The 18,827-nt window shown below is 60.4% G+C and overlaps 2 protein-coding genes across 5 annotated transcripts in view; both read right to left on the bottom strand.

Annotated features, from left to right (window-relative positions):
• PLEC (plectin) overlaps positions 1-913 on the bottom strand; it is a 160,680-nt gene extending 159,767 nt beyond the window's left edge. For all 3 annotated transcript variants that reach the window (XM_090138184.1, XM_090138185.1, XM_090138186.1), the window contains exon 1: positions 780-913. The gene's annotated coding sequence lies outside the window, so the exon portion shown is untranslated. The remainder of the gene's footprint in view (positions 1-779) is intronic.
• Positions 914-8,640: 7,727 nt separating this feature from the next.
• GPT (glutamic--pyruvic transaminase) overlaps positions 8,641-18,827 on the bottom strand; it is a 45,270-nt gene continuing 35,083 nt past the window's right edge. The window contains exons 9-12 of one of the 2 annotated variants that reach the window (XM_090138177.1): positions 18,624-18,798; positions 14,442-14,597; positions 10,501-10,613; positions 8,641-8,999 (exon numbers count right to left, since the gene is read on the bottom strand). In XM_090138177.1, coding sequence (XP_089994303.1) covers positions 8,888-8,999; positions 10,501-10,613; positions 14,442-14,597; positions 18,624-18,798 — 556 coding nt within the window. In that variant the 3' untranslated portion in view covers positions 8,641-8,887. The remainder of the gene's footprint in view (positions 9,000-10,500; positions 10,614-14,441; positions 14,598-18,623; positions 18,799-18,827) is intronic. The other variant, XM_090138178.1, reaches the window with a different exon arrangement.

Here is an 18,827-nt window from a genome sequence, read left to right as displayed (position 1 = left end):
AGCACGGCCCTACAGCGCAGCACCTGCCCCACAGCACGGCCCCATAGCGCAACCCCACAGCGCAGCCCCACATCAGGACCCATAGCACAGCTTCTGCCCCCTATCCTGACCCATAGCACAGCCCCAACCCCATCATGCACAGCCCCATAGAGCAGCCCCTGCCCCATATGCTGACCCATAACTCAGCCCCCCACCCCACACGCTGACCCATAGCACAGCCCCATAGCACAGCCCCCACCCCACATGCTGAACCATTACACTGCCCCACATCCTGCCCCATAGCTCAGCCCCATAGCTCAGCCCCATAGCACTGCCCCATAGCACATCCAGCCCCATAGCTCAGCTCTTGCCCCACGTCCTGCCCCATAGCTCAGCCCCATAGCTCACCTCCTGCCCCATAGCACTGCCCCATAGCACATCCAGCCTCATAACTCAGCTCCTGCCCCACATTCTGCCCCATAGCACATCCAGCCCCATAGTTCACCTCCTGCCCCATAGCACCGCCCCATAGCACATCCCCATAGTACTGCTCCATAGCACATCCAGCCCCATAGCTCAGCCCCATAGCTCAGCTCCTGCCCCACAGCACAACCCCATAGCACATCTCCATAGCACTGCCCCATAGCTCAGCTCCTGCCCCACATCCTGCCCCATAGCTCAGCCCCATAGCACATCCCTATAGCTCTGCCCCATAGCACATCCAGCCCCATAGCACTGCCCCATAGCCCAGCCCCATAGCGCACCCCCACCCATCCCCCCCCCCCCCCCCCCGCACCCACCGCGGTCTCCGTGCGCGCTCCCGTGGGCTCATGGCGCACCGCGCGCCACCGCCTTCCGCTCCGCAGAGTGGGCGGGGCCTGATTGGACGATATCCCCCAACTGGGCGGGACCTGAACGGGGGCGGGGCTTAAACGGGTGGGGTCTGATTGGACGATATCCCAAAATGGGTGGGGCCTGGAGCGGGAGGGGGCGGGGCCTAATTAGGTGATGCCGCAAACCGGGCGTGGTGGGACAAATGGGCGGGGCTTAAAAGGGCGGTGTCTGATTGGACGTTGCCGCAAACTGGGCGGGGCCCGACTGGGCGGGGGGGGGCTTAACGGGGCGGTGCCCGATTGGTCCTTATCAGCCCAAACTGGGAGGGGCCTGACCGAGGGGCGGAGCCTGATTGGACGGTACCGCAAACTGGGCGGGGCTGAAGTAACAGGCCGCTCCTGATCGGGGGCGGGGCCTGATTGGACATTGCTGCAAAGTGGGCGGGGCCAAAACGGGGAGGGGCAGAGCCTAAACGGGAGCGGGACCCGATTGGACGTTGCCTCAAAATGGGCGGGGTCAGAGTGGGGGGGCGGAGCCGGATTGGATTTTGCTGCAAACTGGGAGGGGCAAAAACGGGGGCGGGGCTTAAGAGGGGTGGCCTGATTGGACGTTGCTCCAAACTGGGTGGGACCTGAAGGGGGCGGGGCCTGAATGGGCGGGGCCTGAATGGGCGGAGCCTGAAGGGGGCGGGGCCTGAAGGGGGCGGGTCCTGAATGGGCGGAGCCTGAAGGGGGCGGGGCCTGAAGGGGGCGGAGCCTGAATGGGCGGAGCCTGAAGGGGGCGGGGCCTGAAGGGGGCGGAGCCTGAATGGGCGGAGCCTGAAGGGGGCGGGGCCTGGAGGGGGCGTGCACACGCTTGCACACGCTTGCACACACGCATGCACACGTCTGTATCCATGTGTGTGCACAGACATGGCCGTGCGTTCACACAGCGCTCCCAGTGCTTCCAGTATCAGCACCAGGACCACCAGTATCACCACCAGTATCACCAGTATCACCAGTACCACCAGTAGCACCCCCCAGTGCACCCAGTAGCACCAGTATCACCAGTATCACGATCAGTATCACCAGTACCACCGGTATCACCACCAGTATCACCAGTATCACCACCAGTAGCACCAGTATCAGCACCAGTATCACCAGTATCAGCACCAGTATCACCAGTATCACGATCAGTATCACCAGTACCACCAGTAGCACCACCACTATCACCAGTATCACCAGTATCACCACCAGTACCACCAGTATCACCAGTATCACCAGTATCACCAGTATCTCCACCAGTAGCACCAGTATCACCACCAGTACCACCAGTACCACCAGTATCACCACCAGTACCACCAGTATCAGCACCAGTATCACCAGTATCACTATCAGTATCACCAGTACCACCAGTATCAAGACCAGTATCACCAGTATCACCACCAGTATCACCAGTACCACCAGTAGCACCACCAGTATCACCAGTACCACCAGTATCAGCACCAGTATCACCAGTATCACCACCAGTACCACCAGTATCACCACCAGTACCACCAGTAGCACCACCAGTAGCACCAGTATCACCACCAGTACCACCAGTATCTCCACCAGTACCACCAGTACCACCAGTAGCACCAGTAGCACCACCAGTAGCACCAGTAGCAGCACCAGTACCACCAGTATCTCCACCAGTACCACCAGTATCACCAGTAGCACCAGTACCACCAGTATCACCACCAGTAGCACCAGTATCACCACCAGTACCACCGGTATGACCAGTATCACCAGCGCCACCAGTGCCACCAGTACCACCACCAGTATCACTACCAGTATCACCAGTGCCTCCCAGTGCCACCAGTATCACCAGTGCCACCAGTTCCACCACCAGTATCACCAGTGCCTCCCACCAGTGCCACCAATATGACCAGTATCACCAGTATCACCAGTATCACCAGTGCCACCAGTGCTGCCAGCGCCCCCCAGTGCCCCCCAGTGCACCCAATGCTCCCATCCCCTCCCAGTTCTCCCAGTACCCCCATCCCCTCCAGTGCCCCCAGTGCCCCCCCTTCCTCCCAGTTCCCCCAGTGCCCCCAGTATCCCCACTACCCCCGGCCTCCCCATCTCCCCAGTGCCCCCAGTGCCCCCATCCCCTCCAGTGCCCCCAGTTCCCCCAGTGCCCCCATTCTTCCCAGTTCTCCCCAGTTCCCCCAGTATCCCCAGTGCCCCATTGCTGCCAGTGCTCCCAGTTCCCCCAGTATCCCCAGTGCCCCATTGCTGCCAGTGCTCCCAGTTCCCCCAGTATCCCCAGCTTCCCCATCCCCCCAGTGCCCCCATTCCTCCCAGTGCCCCCAGTGCTCCCAGTGCCCCCAGTATCCCCAGTATCCCCCCAGTGCCCCCAGCTTCCCCATCTCCCCAGTGCCCCCCAGTGCCCCCAGTGCCCCCATTCCTCCCAGCGCTCCCAGTTCCCCCAGTTCCCCCAGTATCCCCAGTATCCCCAGTTCCCCCAACTTCCCCATCTCCCCAGTGCCCCCCAGTGCCCCCCAGTGCCCCCAGAGCCCCCAGTTCCCCCATCCCCTCCAGTGCCCCCAGTGCCCCCAGTGCCCCCCATTCCTCCCAGTGCCCCCAGTGCCCCATCCCCTCCAGTGCTCCCAGTTCCCCCAGTATCCCCAGTGCCCCCAGCTTCCCCATCTCCCCAGTGCCCCCAGTGCCCCCAGTGCCCCATTGCTCCCAGTGCTCCCAGTGCCCCCAGTGCCCCCAGTGCCCCCAGTATCCCCACTACCCCCAGCCTCCCCATCTCCCCAGTGCCCCCAGTGCCCCCTTTCCTCCCAGTTCTCCCAGTTCTCCCAGTCCCCCCCCTCACCTTTCCTCTCCGTGTCCCGCAGCTCCGCCGTCCCCGCGTTGCCACCCCCCCCCCCCAACTCCCCCCAGTGCTCCCAGTGCTCCCAGTGCCCTCCCAGTTCCCCCCCCCCCCCCCTTAAGATGCACACAAAAGCCCCATTGAAGCCCAGGGGACAAAGTTCCCCTGCGGTGGCACCGCGGGAACCACGGGGCCTCATGGAGGGGGGGGCCCACGCGGGGGGAGGGGCACGAGTGGGGGCCCACGGTGGAGCGGGGGTGGGGTCCCATAAATGGGGGGGGAGGGGAAGAGGGGGGGAAACACGGTGGGGGGGGCACGAGTGGGGACCCATGGAGGGGAGAAAAGGGGGGGGACGGGGGGGAGTTTGCGACGGGTGGGGGAGGGGCACGAGTGGGGACCCACGGAGGGGGGGGGAAGGAAGGCAGAAGTGTGGAGGAGGGGGGTTGGGGGGGGACCCACGGAAGCGGGGGGTCACGAGTGGGGACCCACGGATAGGGAGGAAAGGGGGGGGACAGGGGGGAGTCCCACTGGTGGGGGGGGGCACGAGTGGGGACCCACGGAGGGGGGGAATGGAGGGCAAAGCCGTGTAGGAGGGAGGTTGGGGGGGGACCCACGGTGGGGGGAGGGACACGAGTGGGGGCCCACGGTGGAGGGGGGGGTGGGGTCCCATGGTTGGGGTGGAGGGGGAGGGAAAGATGGGGGGACACACGGTGGGGGGGGGGCACGAGTGGGGACCCACGGAGGGGAGGAAAGGGGGAGGATCAATGGAGGGGGGGGGCACGAGTGGGACCCACGGGGGGGGGAAGGGAAGGGAGACCCACGGAAGGGGGGGGGAACCACATGGAGGGGGTGGGGGAACACGAGTGGGGACCCACGGAGGGGGGGGGAGGGAGGGCAGAGCTGTGGAGGAGGGGGGTTGGGGGGGGGACCCACGGTGGGGGGAGGGACACGAGTGGTGGCCCACGGTGGAGGGGGGGGTGGGGTCCCATGGTTGGGGTGGAGGGGGAGGGAAAGAGGGGGGGAAACACGGTGGGGGGGGCACGAGTGGGGACCCACGGAGGGGAGGAAAGGGGAGGGACGGGGGGGAGTTTCCCACGGGTGGGGGACGGGCACGAGTGGGGACCCACGGAGGGGGGGGATGGAGGGCAGAGCTGTGGAGGAGGGGTTGGGGGGGACCCACGGAAGCAGGGTGGGCACGAGTGGGGGCCCACGGGTGGGGAGGAAAGGGGGGGGACAGGGGGGAGTCCCACGGGTGGGGGGGGCACCAGTGGGGACCCACGGAGGGGGAGGGAGGGAGGGCAGAGCCGTGGAGGAGGAGGGTTGGGGGGGGGACCCACAGAAGCGGGGGGGGCACGAGTGGGGGCCCACGGTGGAGGGGGAGGGAAAGATGGGGGGACACACGGTGGGGGGGGTCACGAGTGGGGACCCACAGATGGGGAGGAAAGGGGGGGGACAGGGGGGAGTCCCACGGGTGGGGGGGGGCACCAGTGGGGACCCACGGAGGGGGGGAATGGAGGGCAAAGCCGTGGAGGAGGGAGGTTGGGGGGGGACCCACGGAAGCGGGGGGGGCACGAGTGGGGACCCACGGGGGGGGGAAGGGAAGGGAGACCCTCGGAAGGGGGGGGAACCACATGGTGGGGGTGGGGGAACACGAGTGGGGACCCACGGAGGGGGGGGAGGGAGGGCAGAGCTGTGGAGGAGGGGGGTTGGGGGGCGACCCACGGAAGCGGGGGGGTCACGAGTGGGGACCCAGGAGGGGAGGAAAGGGGGAGGATCAATGGAGGGGGGGGGCACGAGTGGGACCCACGGGGGGGGGAAGGGAAGGGAGACCCACGGAAGGGGGGGGGAACCACATGGAGGGGGTGGGGGAACACGAGTGGGGACCCACGGAGGGGGGGGGTCATTGGGGTCAATGGGGTCCGTGTGGTGACTGGGATCTGCGGTGTAACTTTGGTCTATGGGGTCAATGGGATCAATGGGGCTCTATGGGGTCAATGGGCTCTATGGGGTCTATGGGGCTCTATGGGGCTCTATAGGGTCAGTGGGGGTCTCTATGGTGTCTGTGGGATCAATGGGACTCTATGGGGTTCTATGGGGCTCTATGGGATCAATGGGGCTCCCTGGGGCTCTCTGGGGCTCTATGGGGTTCTGTGGGGCTCTATGGGATCAATGGGGCTCTATGGGGCTCTATGGGATCAATGATGCTCTATGGGGCTCTATGGGGCTCTATGGGAACAGTGGGGCTCTATGGGATCAGTGGGGTTTTATGGGATCTATGGGGCTCTGTGGGATCTATGGGGCTCTATGGGATCTATGGGATCAATGGGGCTCTATGGGATCAATGGGGCTCTATGGGCTCTATGGGATCTACGGGATCAATGGGATCTATGGGATCAATGGGGTTCTATGGGGCACTATGGGATCAATGGGGCTGTATGGGATCTATGGGGCACTATGGGATCTATGGGGCTATATGGGGCTCTATGGGATCAGTGGGGCTCTATGGGGCTCTATGGGATCAGTGGGGCTCTATATGATCAGTGGGGTTCCATGGGATCAATAGGGTTCTATGGGATCTATGAGGATATATGGGGTTCTATGGGGCTCTATGGGGCTCCATGTGCTCTATGGGGCTCTATGGGCTCTATGGGATCAATGGGGCTCTATGGGCTCTATGGGGCTCTATGGGATCTATGGGATCTATGGGGCTCTATGGGCTCTATGGGATCAATGGGGCTCTATGGGATCTATGGGGCTCTATGGGATCTATGGGATCTATGGGGCTCTATGGGATCAATGGGATCAATGGGGCTCTATGGGATCTATGGGGCTCTATGGGGTCAATGGGGCTCTATGGGCTCTATGGGATCAATGGGGCTCTATGGGATCTATGGGGCTCTATGGGCTCTATGGGATCAATGGGGCTCTATGGGATCTATGGGGCTCTATGGGATCAATGATGCTCTATGGGGCTCCATGTGTTCTACGGGGCTCTACAGAACTTTATGGGATCAACGGGGCTCCATGGGATCAATGGGCCTCTATGGGATCAATGGCCTCTATGGGATCTATGGGGCTCTATGGGATCTATGGGGCTCTATGGGATCAATGGGGCTCTATGGGCTCTATGGGATCTATGGAATCTATGGGGCTCTATGGGACTCTATGGGGCTCTATGGGGCTCTATGGGGCTCTACGGGATCTATGGGATCAATGGGGCTCTATGGGCTCTATGGGATCTATGGGATCAATGGGGCTCTATGGGGCTCTATGGTCTCTATGGGATCTATGGAATCTATGGGGTTCTATGGGGCTCTATGGGATCAATGGGGCTCTATGGGATCAATGGGATCTATGGAGCTCTATGGGCTCTACGGGGCCCTATGGGATCAATGGGTTCTATGGGATCAATAAGGCTCTATGGGATGAATGGGGCTCTATGGGGCTCTATGGGATGAATGGGGCTCTATGGGGCTCTATGGGACTATGGGGCTCTATGGGATCTATGGGATCTATGGGGCTCTATAGGATCTATGGGATCTATGGGGCTCTATGGGATGAATGGGGCTCTATGGGGATCTATGGGATCAATGGGGCTCCATCCCCATATCCATCCCCACCCCCTGTGGGATATTATGGGATGTGGGGCATCGCGGGCTGCGCACACACAGAAGACGCTGTGGGACATTCACATCTGCGGTGTTTATTATGGGATGTCGGGGGGCCGGCGGCGCTCAGAGCAGCGGGGGGGATGTGGGGCACTGTGGGGGATGTGGGGCACTGTGGGGGATGTGGGGCACTGTGTGGAGTGTGGGGCATTGTGGGATGTGGGGCACTGTGTGGGGTGTGGGGGGATGTGGGGCACTGTGGGATGTGGGGCACTGGGGGGGATGTGGGGCACTGTGTGGGGTGTGGGGCACTGTGGGGGATGTGGGGCACTGTGGGATGTGGGGCACTGTGTGGGATGTGGGGCACTGTGGGATGTGGGGCACTGTGTGGGGTGTGGGGCACTGTGTGGGATGTGGGGCACTGTGTGGGGTGTGGGGCACTGGGGGGGATGTGGGGCACTGTATGGGATGTGGGGCACTGTGGGATGTGGGGCACTGTGTGGGGTGTGGGGCACTGTGTGGGATGTGGGGCACTGTGGGATGTGGGGCACTGTGTGGGGTGTGGGGCACTGTGTGGGATGTGGGGCACTGTGGGATGTGGGGCACTGTATGGGATGTGGGGCACTGTGGGATGTGGGGCACTATATGGGGTGTGGGGGGGATGTGGGGCACTGTGTGGGGTGTGGGGCACTGTATGGGATGTGGGGCACTGTGTGGGATGTGGGGCACTGTGTGGGGTGTGGGGCACTGTGGGGGATGTGGGGCACTGGGGGGGATGTGGGGCACTGTGTGGGATGTGGGGCACTGTGGGATGTGGGGCACTGTATGGGATGTGGGGCACTGTGGGATGTGGGGCACTGTGTGGGGATGTGGGGCACTGTGGGGGATGTGGGGCACTGTGTGGGATGTGGGGCACTGTGGGATGTGGGGCACTGTGTGGGGATGTGGGGCACTGGGGGGGATGTGGGGCACTGTGTGGGGCACTGTATGGGATGTGGGGCACTGTGTGGGGTGTGGGGCACTGTGTGGGATGTGGGGCACTGTGTGGGGTGTGGGGCACTGGGGGGGATGTGGGGCACTGTGGGATGTGGGGCACTGTGGGATGTGGGGCACTGGGGGGGATGTGGGGCACTGTGTGGGGATGTGGGGCACTGCAGGGGATGTGGGGCACTGCGTGGGATGTGGGGCATTGTGTGGGGTGTGGGGCACTGGGGGGATGTGGGGCACTGGGGGGGATGTGGGGCACTGTGTAGGATGTGGGGCACTGTGGGATGTGGGGCACTGTGTGGGGTGTGGGGGGGGATGTGGGGCACTGTGGGATGTGGGGCACTGTGTGGGATGTGGGGCACTGTGTGGGGTGTGGGGCACTGTGGGGGATGTGGGGCACTATATGGGGTGTGGGGGGGGATGTGGGGCACTGTGGGATGTGGGGCACTGTGGGGGATGTGGGGCACTGTGGGGGATGTGGGGCACTATAGGGGATGTGGGGCACTGTATGGGATGTGGGGGGATGTGGGGCACTGTGTGGGATGTGGGGTCCTTGTGGGGCTGCTATGAGGCAGCAGTGGGGTCACTATGGGGCTGTTATGGGGCTGTTATGGGGCTGTTATGGGGCGGCTATGGGGCGGCTATGGGGCGGCTGTGGGTCCATCAGAGAACTCGCGGACGAAGGCGGTGTAAAAATCACAGATGGTCTGAACCATCCGCTGCAGGCGGTCCATGGGGGGCAGGATGGTCATCCTGGGGGGCAGCGGGGTCAGCGGGGTCAGCGGGGTCAGCGGGGGCAATGGGGGCAACGGGGGCAATGGGGGCAATGGGGGCAGTGGGGTCAATGGGGGCAATGGGGTCAATGGGGGCAATGGGGGCAGTGGGGGCAATGGGGGCAATGGGGTCAATGGGGTCAATGGGGGCAATGGGGGCAGTGGGGGCAATGGGGGTAATGGGGACAATGGGGTCAATGGGGTCAATGGGGGCATTGGGGGAAATGGGGGCAATGGGGGCATTGGGGGCATTGGGGGCAATGGGGGCATTGGGGGCAATGGGGGCAATGGGGTCAATGGGGGCATTGGGGTCAATGGGATCAATGGGGGCAATGGAGGCACTGGGGATGATGGGGCCTTTGGGGGCAATGGGGTCATTGGGGTCATTGGGGTCATTGGGGTCATTGGGGACAATGGGGTCAATGGGGGCAATGGGGACGATGGAGGCACTGGGGTTGATGGGGCCATTGGGGTCAATGGGGCCTTTGGGGTCATTGGGGACAATGAGGGCAATGTCCCCAAGCAGCACAGTGACCCCAATGCCCCCATTCCCCCCTTATCCACCCCCATGTCCCCACTGACCCCAATGTCCCCATGGACCCCATTGACCCCAATGCCCCCAATGATCCCCTTCCCCCCCATTGCCCTCATGGCCCCCATTGACCCCATTGGCCCCATTGACCCCATTGCCCTCATTGACCCCATTGCCCCAATTCCCCCAATTCCCCCTTCCCCCCATTGCCCCCATTGCCCCCATTGCCCCCAATGCCCCCAATGCCCCCAATGTCCCCAATGCCCCCCTTTCCCCCACTGCCCCCATTGACCTCCATTGCCCCCATTGACCCCAATGCAACCATTGCCCCCACTGACCGTATTGCCCTCATTGATCCCATTGACCCCAATGACCCCATTGCTGCCACTGACCCCCATGACCCCAATGCCCCCATTACCCCCATTGTCCCCAATGGCCCCCATTGCACCCATTGCCCCCATTGTCCCCATTATCCCCAAAGTCCCCATTGACCCCATGTCCCCATTGCCCCCATATCCCTCAATGCCCCCAATGTCCCCATTGCCCCCATTGCCCCCAATGCCCCCGCTGACCCCAATGCCCCCATTGCCCCCAATGCCCCCATTGCCCCCCTTTCCCCCATTGCCCCCAATGCCCCCAATGCCCCCATTGCCCCCATTGCCCCCACTCACCCCATTGCCCTCATTCATCACCTTGACCCCAATGGCCCCATTGCCCCCATTGCCCCCAATGCCCCCACTGCCCCCAATACCTCCAATACCCCCAATGCCCCCATTGCCCCCACTGACCCCATTGCCCCCAATGCCCCCAATGCCCCCATTGCCCCCACTGCCCCCATTTCCCCCATTGTCCCCATTGCCCCCATTGCCCCCAATGCCCCCATTGCCCCCATTGCCCCCACTGCCCCCCTTCCCCCCACCGCCCACCCCCAGGTCCCCGCTGTCCCCACCGGAAGTGGAAGCTGCCGCGCTGCTGCCCAAATCCGCTGCCCGGCACGACGCAGATGCCGGTCTGCTCCAGGAGGCGGCGGCAGAAAAACTCATCGGCCTCCAGGCCCAGCGCCTGTGGGCAGCGCGCACAGATCGGCGCCACCCCATAGGAATCGGCGCCACCCCATAGGAATCGGCGCCACCCCATAGGAATCACCTCCACCCCATAGGAATCGGCCCCACCCCATAGGAATCGGCTCTGACCCCATAGGAATCGGCGCCACCCCATAGGAATCGGCCCCACCCCATAGGAATCGGCTCTGACCCCATAGGAATCGGCCCCACCCCATAGGAATCGGCCCCACCCCATAGGAATCGGCGCCACCCCACAGGAATCCGCCCCCACCCCATAGAATTCGGCTCCCACCCCATAGGAATCGGCCCCACCCCATAGAAATCGGCCCCACCCCATAGAAATCGGCGCCACCCCACAGGAATCGGCCCCACCCCATAGAAATCGGCCCCACCCCATAGGAATCGGCCCCACCCCATAGGAATCGGCTCCGACCCCATAAAATCGGCTCCCACCCCATAGGAATCGGCTCCGACCCCATAGGAATCGGCCCCACCCCATAGGAATCGGCTCCGACCCCATAGAAATCGGCTCCGACCCCATAGGAATCGGCCCCACCCCACAGGAATCGGCTCCCACCCCATAGGAATCGGTTCTCACCCCATAGAATTCAGCTCCGACCCCATAGGAATCGGCTCCCACCCCATAGGAATCACCTCCCACCCCATAGAAATCAGCCCCCACCCCATAGATGTCCCCCCCCACCCCATAGATGCCCCCATCCCTACCCCTAATCCCACACCCCATACAGCCCTCACCCCATATAACCCCATATCCCACCCCATATGAACCCGACCCCATATCCCACCCCATATAACCCACCCACACCCCACCCCATATAACCAAACCCCATAGAATCCCACCCCATAGAATCCCACCCCGTATAACCCACCCCATACTCCACCCTATATAACCCAACCCCGTATAACCCGTCACATCCCATAATAACCCCATAGAACCCCACACATCCCATAGAACCCCACAGAACCCCATAGAACCCCATAAATCCCATAGAACCCCATAAATCCCATAGAACCCCATAGAACCCCACAGATCCCATAGAACCCCATAAAACCCCACACATCCCATAATAACCCCATAGAACCCCACACATCCCATAAAACCCCATAAATCCCATAATAGCCCCATAGAACCCCATAAACCCTATAGAACCCCATAGAACCCATAGAACCCCATAGAACCCCATAAATCCCATAGAACCCCATAGAATCCCATAAAAACCCATAAATCCCATAATAACCCCATAAAACCCCATAAAGCCCCATAGAACGCCATAAATCCTATAATTATCCCATAAAACCCCATAAATCCCATTGAACCCCACAGAACCCCATAGAACCCCACACATCCCATAATAACCCCATAAATCCCATAATAGCCCCATTGAACCCCATAAAACCCCGTACATCCCATAATAACCCCATAGAACCTCATAAATCCCATAGAACAACATAGAATCCCTTAAATCCCATAATAACCCCATAGAACCCCATAAAACCCCATAAATCCCATAGAACCCCATAGAATCCCATAGAACCCCATAGAATCCCATAATAACCCCATAAAACCCCACACATCCCATAATAACCCCATACATCCCATAATAATCCATAGAACCCCACACATCCCATAATAACCCCATAGAATTACATAAATCCCATAGAACCCCACAGAACCCCATATAACCCCATATAACCCATATGCCCCCATATAACACTGTATACCCCATAGAACCCATAGAACCCCATATGACCCCATAGAACCCCATATTACCCCATATGACCCCATATAACCCCATAGAACCCCATAGAAACCCCATATGACCCCATAGAACCCCATAGAACCCATAGAACCCCATATGACCCCATATAACCCCATAGAAACCCCATATGACCCCATAGAACCCCATATTACCCCATATGACCCCATAGAACCCCATAGAACCCATAGAACCCCATATGACCCCATAGAACCCCATAGAACCCCATAGAAACCCCATATGACCCCATAGAACCCCATAGAACCCATAGAACCCCATATGACCCCATATAACCCCATAGAAACCCCATATGACCCCATAGAACCCCATATTACCCCATATGACCCCATAGAACCCCATAGAACCCATAGAACCCCATATGACCCCATAGAACCCCATAGAACCCCATATGACCCCATAGAACCCCATATGACCCCATAACCCCATAGAACCCCATAGAACCCATAGAACCCATATAATCCCATTGAACCCATAGAACCCCATAGAACCCCATAACCCCATAGAACCCCATAACCCCATAGAACCCCATAGAACCCTATAATAACCCCATAGAACCCATATAATCCCATAAAACCCATAGAACCCCATAGAAACCCATAGAACCCATATAACCCCATAGAACCCATAGAATCCCATAGAACCCATAGAACCCCATAATAACCCATACAACCCATACATCCCATAGAACCCCCTACACCCTATAATAATCCCATATAACTTCGTAGAACCCCACACACCCCATAACAACCCCATAAAACCCCATAAAACCCCATAAAACCCCACAGATCCTATAATAACCGCATACAAGCCTTAATAACCCCATAGAACCCCATAGAACCCCACACATCCCATAATAACCCCATGAAACCCCACACATCCCATAATAGCCCCATAGAACCCCGTAAAACCCCATACATCCCATAATAACCCCATAGAACCCCACACATCCCATAAAACCCCATAAATCCCACAATAGCCCCATAGAACCCCATAAAACCCCATAAATCCCATAATAACCCCATAGAACCCCATAGAATTCCATAGAACCCCATAAATCCCATAATAACCCCAGAGAACCCATAAATCCCATAATAACCCCATAGTAACCCCATAAAACCCCATAAATCCCATAATAACCCCATAGAATTCCATAGAATTCCATAGAACCCCAAAAATCCCATAACAACCCCAGAGAACCCCACACATCCCATAATAACCCCATAGAACCCCATAAAACCCCATAGAACCCCATAAATCCCATAGAACCCCATAGAACCCATAAATCCCATAATAACCCCATAGTAACCCCATAAAACCCCATAAATCCCATAATAACCCCATAGAATTCCATAGAACCCCATAAATCCCATAATAACCCCAGAGAACCCAACACATCCCATAATAACCCCATAGAACCCCATAGAACCCCATAGAACCCCACAAAACCCCATAAATCCCATAGAACCCCACAGAACCCCATAGAACCCCACACATCCCATAATAACCCCATAAAACCCCACACATCCCATAATAACCCCATAGAACCCCATAAAACCCCATAGAACCCCATAAATCCCATAGAACCCCATAGAACCCCATAATAACCCCATAAATCCCATAAACCCCATAAATCCCATAGAACCCTATAGAACACCATAAATCCCATAGAACCCCACAGAACCCCATAGAACCCCACACATCCCATAATAACCCCATAGAACCCCATAAAACCCCATAGAACCCCATAGAATCCCATAATAACCCCATAAATCCCATAAATCCCATAGAACCCCATAAATCCCATAAATCCCATAGAACCCCATAAATCCCATAGAACCCCATGGAACCCCATAATAACCCCATAAATCCCATAAATCCCATAATAACCCTATAGAACCCCACACATCCCATAATAACCCCATAAACCCCATAGAACCCCACACATCCCATAATAACCCCACACATCCCATAATAACCCCATAACCCCCCCCCCCCCCCACTTCCGCCCCCCCCCCCCCCCCCGGTACCTTCGCGGCTTCGACCGCCCGTTCCGGAATGCGGATGCGCGGGAAGGCGTACATGGCGCCTCTGATTGGCTGGCACTCGATGCCGGCCGTCCCGTTCAGCGCCCGCCACAGCAGCGCCGCCCGCTCCGACAGCGACTGCAGCACCGCGTTGCGCTCCTGCGGGTCACGTGGGGCGGAATGCCTCGTCCCATTGGCTACGCCCGCCCCGTTCACCCCAATAGCGCCGTGCATCCCATAGGCTGCACCGACCCCATAGACCCCATTGATCCCAACAGACCCCATAGGCTGCACCGACCCCATAGACCCCATTGATCCCATTGACCTTATTGACCCCACAGACCCCATTGATTCCAGTTGACCCCATAGGCTGCACTGACCCCACAGACCCCATTGATCCCATTAACCTTATTGACCCCATAGACCCCATTGATCCCAATGGACCCCATAGGCTGCAGTGACCCCATAGACCCCATTGATCCCATTGACCTTATTGACCCCACAGACCCCGTTGATTCCAGTTGACCCCATAGGCTGCAGTGACCCCACAGACCCCACTGATCCCAATGGACCCCATAGGCTGCACCGATCCCATAGACCCCATTGATCCCATTGACCTTATTGACCCCACAGACCCCGTTGATCCCAGTTGACCCCATAGGCTGCACTGACCCCACAGACCCCATGGATCCCATTGACCTTATTGACCCCACAGACCCCGTTGATCCCAGTTGACCCCATAGGCTGCACCGACCCCATAGACCCCATTGATCCCAACAGATCCCATACGCTGTACCGACCCCATAGAACCCATAGATCCCATTGACCTTATTGACCCCATTGATCCCAATGGACCCCATAGGCTGCACCGACCCCACAGACCCCATTGATCCCATTGACCTTATTGACCCCACAGACCCCGTTGATCCCAGTTGACCCCATAGGCTGCACCGACCCCACAGACCCCATTGATCCCATTGACCTTATTGACCCCATTGACCCCGTTGATCCCAGTTGACCCCATAGGCTGCACCGACCCCATTGACCCCACTGATCCCATTGACCTTATTGACCCCATAGACCCCATTGATCCCAACAGACCCCATAGGCTGTACCGACCCCATAGAACCCATAGATCCCATTGACCTTATTGACCCCATAGACCCCACTGATCCCAATGGACCCCATAGGCTGCACCGACCCCATTGACCCCATGGATCCCATTGACCTTACTGACCCCACAGACCCCATTGATCCCATACACCCCAATGACCCCCTTGCCCCCATTGCCCGCACTGACGCCACAGACCCTGCTAACCCCAAAGACCCCACTGACCCCATTGACCCCAATGACCCCAATGACCCCATACGCCCCATTGCCCCCATTGCCCCCAATGCCCCCATTGAACCCAATGACCCCATATACTCCATTGAGCCTCATTGCCCCCAATGATCCCATTGCCCCCATTGACCGATTCACCCCACTGCCCCCAATGACCCCATACGCCCCATTGCCCCCATTGCCCCCATTGCCTCCATTGCCCCCATTGCCCCCAATGCCCCCATTGCCCCCATTGACCCCATAGCCCCCATTGACGCCATTGCCCCCATTGACCCCATAGCCCCATTGACCCCAATGCCCCCAATGCCCCCATTGCCCCCAATGCCCCCATTGCCCCCATTGCCCCCAATGCCCCCAATGCCCCCATTGCCCCCAATGCCCCCATTGCCCCCAATGACCCCATTGCCCCCAATGCCCCCATTGCCCCCAATGACCCCATTGCCCCCAATGCCCCCATTGCCCCCATTACCCCCATTGCTCCCAATACCCCCAATACCCCCAATGCCCCCATTGCCCCCAATGACCCCATTGACTCCAATGCTTCCATTGCCCCCATTGCCCCCATTGCTGCCATTGACCCCATTTCCCCCAATGCCCCCAATGCCCCCATTATCCCCAATGCCCCCATATCCCTACTGACCCCATTGACCCCAATGACCCCATACACCCCATTGCCTCCAATGCCCCCATTGACCCCACGGCCCCCATTACCCCCAATGCCCCCATTGTCCCCAATGCCCCCATTGCCCCCAATGCCCCCATTGCCCCCAATGCCCCCATTGCCCCCATTGCCCCCAATGCCCCCATTGACCCCAATGCCCCCATTGCCCCCACTGCCCCCACTGACCCTAATGATACATTGCCCCCAATGCCCCATTGCCCCCAATGCCCCCATTGCCCCCATTGCCCTCATTGTCCCCATTGACCCCATCACCCCCATTGCACCCAATGCCCCCAATGCCCCCACTGCCCCCATTGCCCCCATTGCCCCCAATGCCCCCATTGCCCCCATTGCCCCCAATGCCCCCAATGCCCCCATTGCCCCCATTGCCCCCAATGCCCCCAATGCCCCCATTGCCCCCATTGCCCTCATTGTCCCCATTGACCCCATCACCCCCATTGCACCCAATGCCCCCAATGCCCCCACTGCCCCCATTGCCCCCATTGCCCCCATTGCCCCCAATGCCCCCACTGCCCCCATTGCCCCCATTGCCCCCAATGCCCCCAATGCCCCCACAGCCCCCACTGCCCCCACAGCCCCCATTGACCCTAATGATACATTGCCCCCAATGCCCCCAATGCCCCCAATGCCCCCAATGCCCCCATTGCCCCCAATGCCCCCAATGCCCCCAATGCCCCCAATGCCCCCATTGCCCCCAATGCCCCCAATGCCCCCAATGCCCCCATTGCCCCCAATGCCCCCATTGCCCCCATTGCCCCCAATGCCCCCATTGCCCCCAATGCCCCCATTGCCCCCATTGCCCCCAATGCCCCCACTGCCCCCAATGCCCCCATTGCCCCCAATGCCCCCAATGCCCCCATTGCCCCCATTGCCCCCATTGCCCCCATTGCCCCCAATGCCCCCATTGCCCCCATTGCCCCCAATGCCCCCACTGCCCCCATTGCCCCCAATGCCCCCAATGCCCCCAATGCCCCCACTGCCCCCAATGTCCCCATTGCCCCCAATGCCCCCAATGCCCCCATTGTCCCCATTGCCCCCAATGCCCCCATTGCCCCCATTGCCCCCAATGCCCCCATTGCCCCCATTGCCCCCAATGCCCCCACTGCCCCCATTGCCCCCAATGCCCCCAATGCCCCCAATGCCCCCACTGCCCCCAATGTCCCCATTGCCCCCAATGCCCCCAATGCCCCCATTGTCCCCATTGCCCCCAATGCCCCCATTGCCCCCAATGCCCCCAATGCCCCCAATGCCCCCACTGCCCCCAATGTCCCCATTGCCCCCAATGCCCCCAATGCCCCCAATGTCCCCATTGCCCCCAATGCCCCCAATGCCCCCACTGCCCCCAATGTCCCCATTGCCCCCACTGCCCCCAATGCCCCCAATGCCCCCAATGTCCCCATTGCCCCCAATGCCCCCAATGCCCCCACTGCCCCCAATGTCCCCATTGCCCCCACTGCCCCCAATGCCCCCACTGCCCCCAATGCCCCCATTGCCCCCAATGCCCCCAATGCCCCCATTGCCCCCATTGCCCCCATTGCCCCCATTGCCCCCAATGCCCCCATTGCCCCCATTGCCCCCAATGCCCCCACTGCCCCCATTGCCCCCAATGCCCCCAATGCCCCCAATGCCCCCACTGCCCCCAATGTCCCCATTGCCCCCAATGCCCCCAATGCCCCCATTGTCCCCATTGCCCCCAATGCCCCCATTGCCCCCAATGCCCCCAATGCCCCCAATGCCCCCACTGCCCCCAATGTCCCCATTGCCCCCAATGCCCCCAATGCCCCCAATGTCCCCATTGCCCCCAATGCCCCCAATGCCCCCACTGCCCCCAATGTCCCCATTGCCCCCACTGCCCCCAATGCCCCCAATGCCCCCATTGTCCCCATTGCCCCCAATGCCCCCATTGCCCCCAATGCCCCCAATGCCCCCAATGCCCCCAATGCCCCCATTGCCCCCAATGCCCCCAATGCCCCCATTGCCCCCATTGCCCCCAATGCCCCCAATGCCCCATTGCCCCCAATGCCCCCATTGCCCCCATTGCCCCCAATGCCCCCATTGCCCCCATTGCCCCCAATGCCCCCATTGCCCCCATTGCCCCCAATGCCCCCAATGCCCCCATTGCCCCCACAGCCCCCGCAGCCCCCTGCCCCCCGCGTCCCACCTGCATGTATGTTCCGTAGGAAGGCTCCCCGGGCTGCGGGGCGCAGAGCGCGGCGCTGAGCAGCACCTGGCCCAGGACCGGGGGGCACAGCCGCACGGCCGCCATCTTGTGCAGCTGCGCCAGCACCGCCGGCGCCACGTTCAGCACCTCCATGAACCCCGCGCGGAACCCGCACCTGGGGGGGAGGTGGGGGTCTGGGGGGGC

This window comes from Phasianus colchicus, chromosome 3 (genome assembly GCF_987193195.1).
Source record: "Phasianus colchicus chromosome 3, bPhaCol1.hap1.1, whole genome shotgun sequence".
Classification (NCBI taxonomy): domain Eukaryota; kingdom Metazoa; phylum Chordata; class Aves; order Galliformes; family Phasianidae; genus Phasianus; species Phasianus colchicus.
Note: the sequence above shows the minus strand (reverse complement) of the source record. Positions and strands in the feature narration are given on the sequence as shown.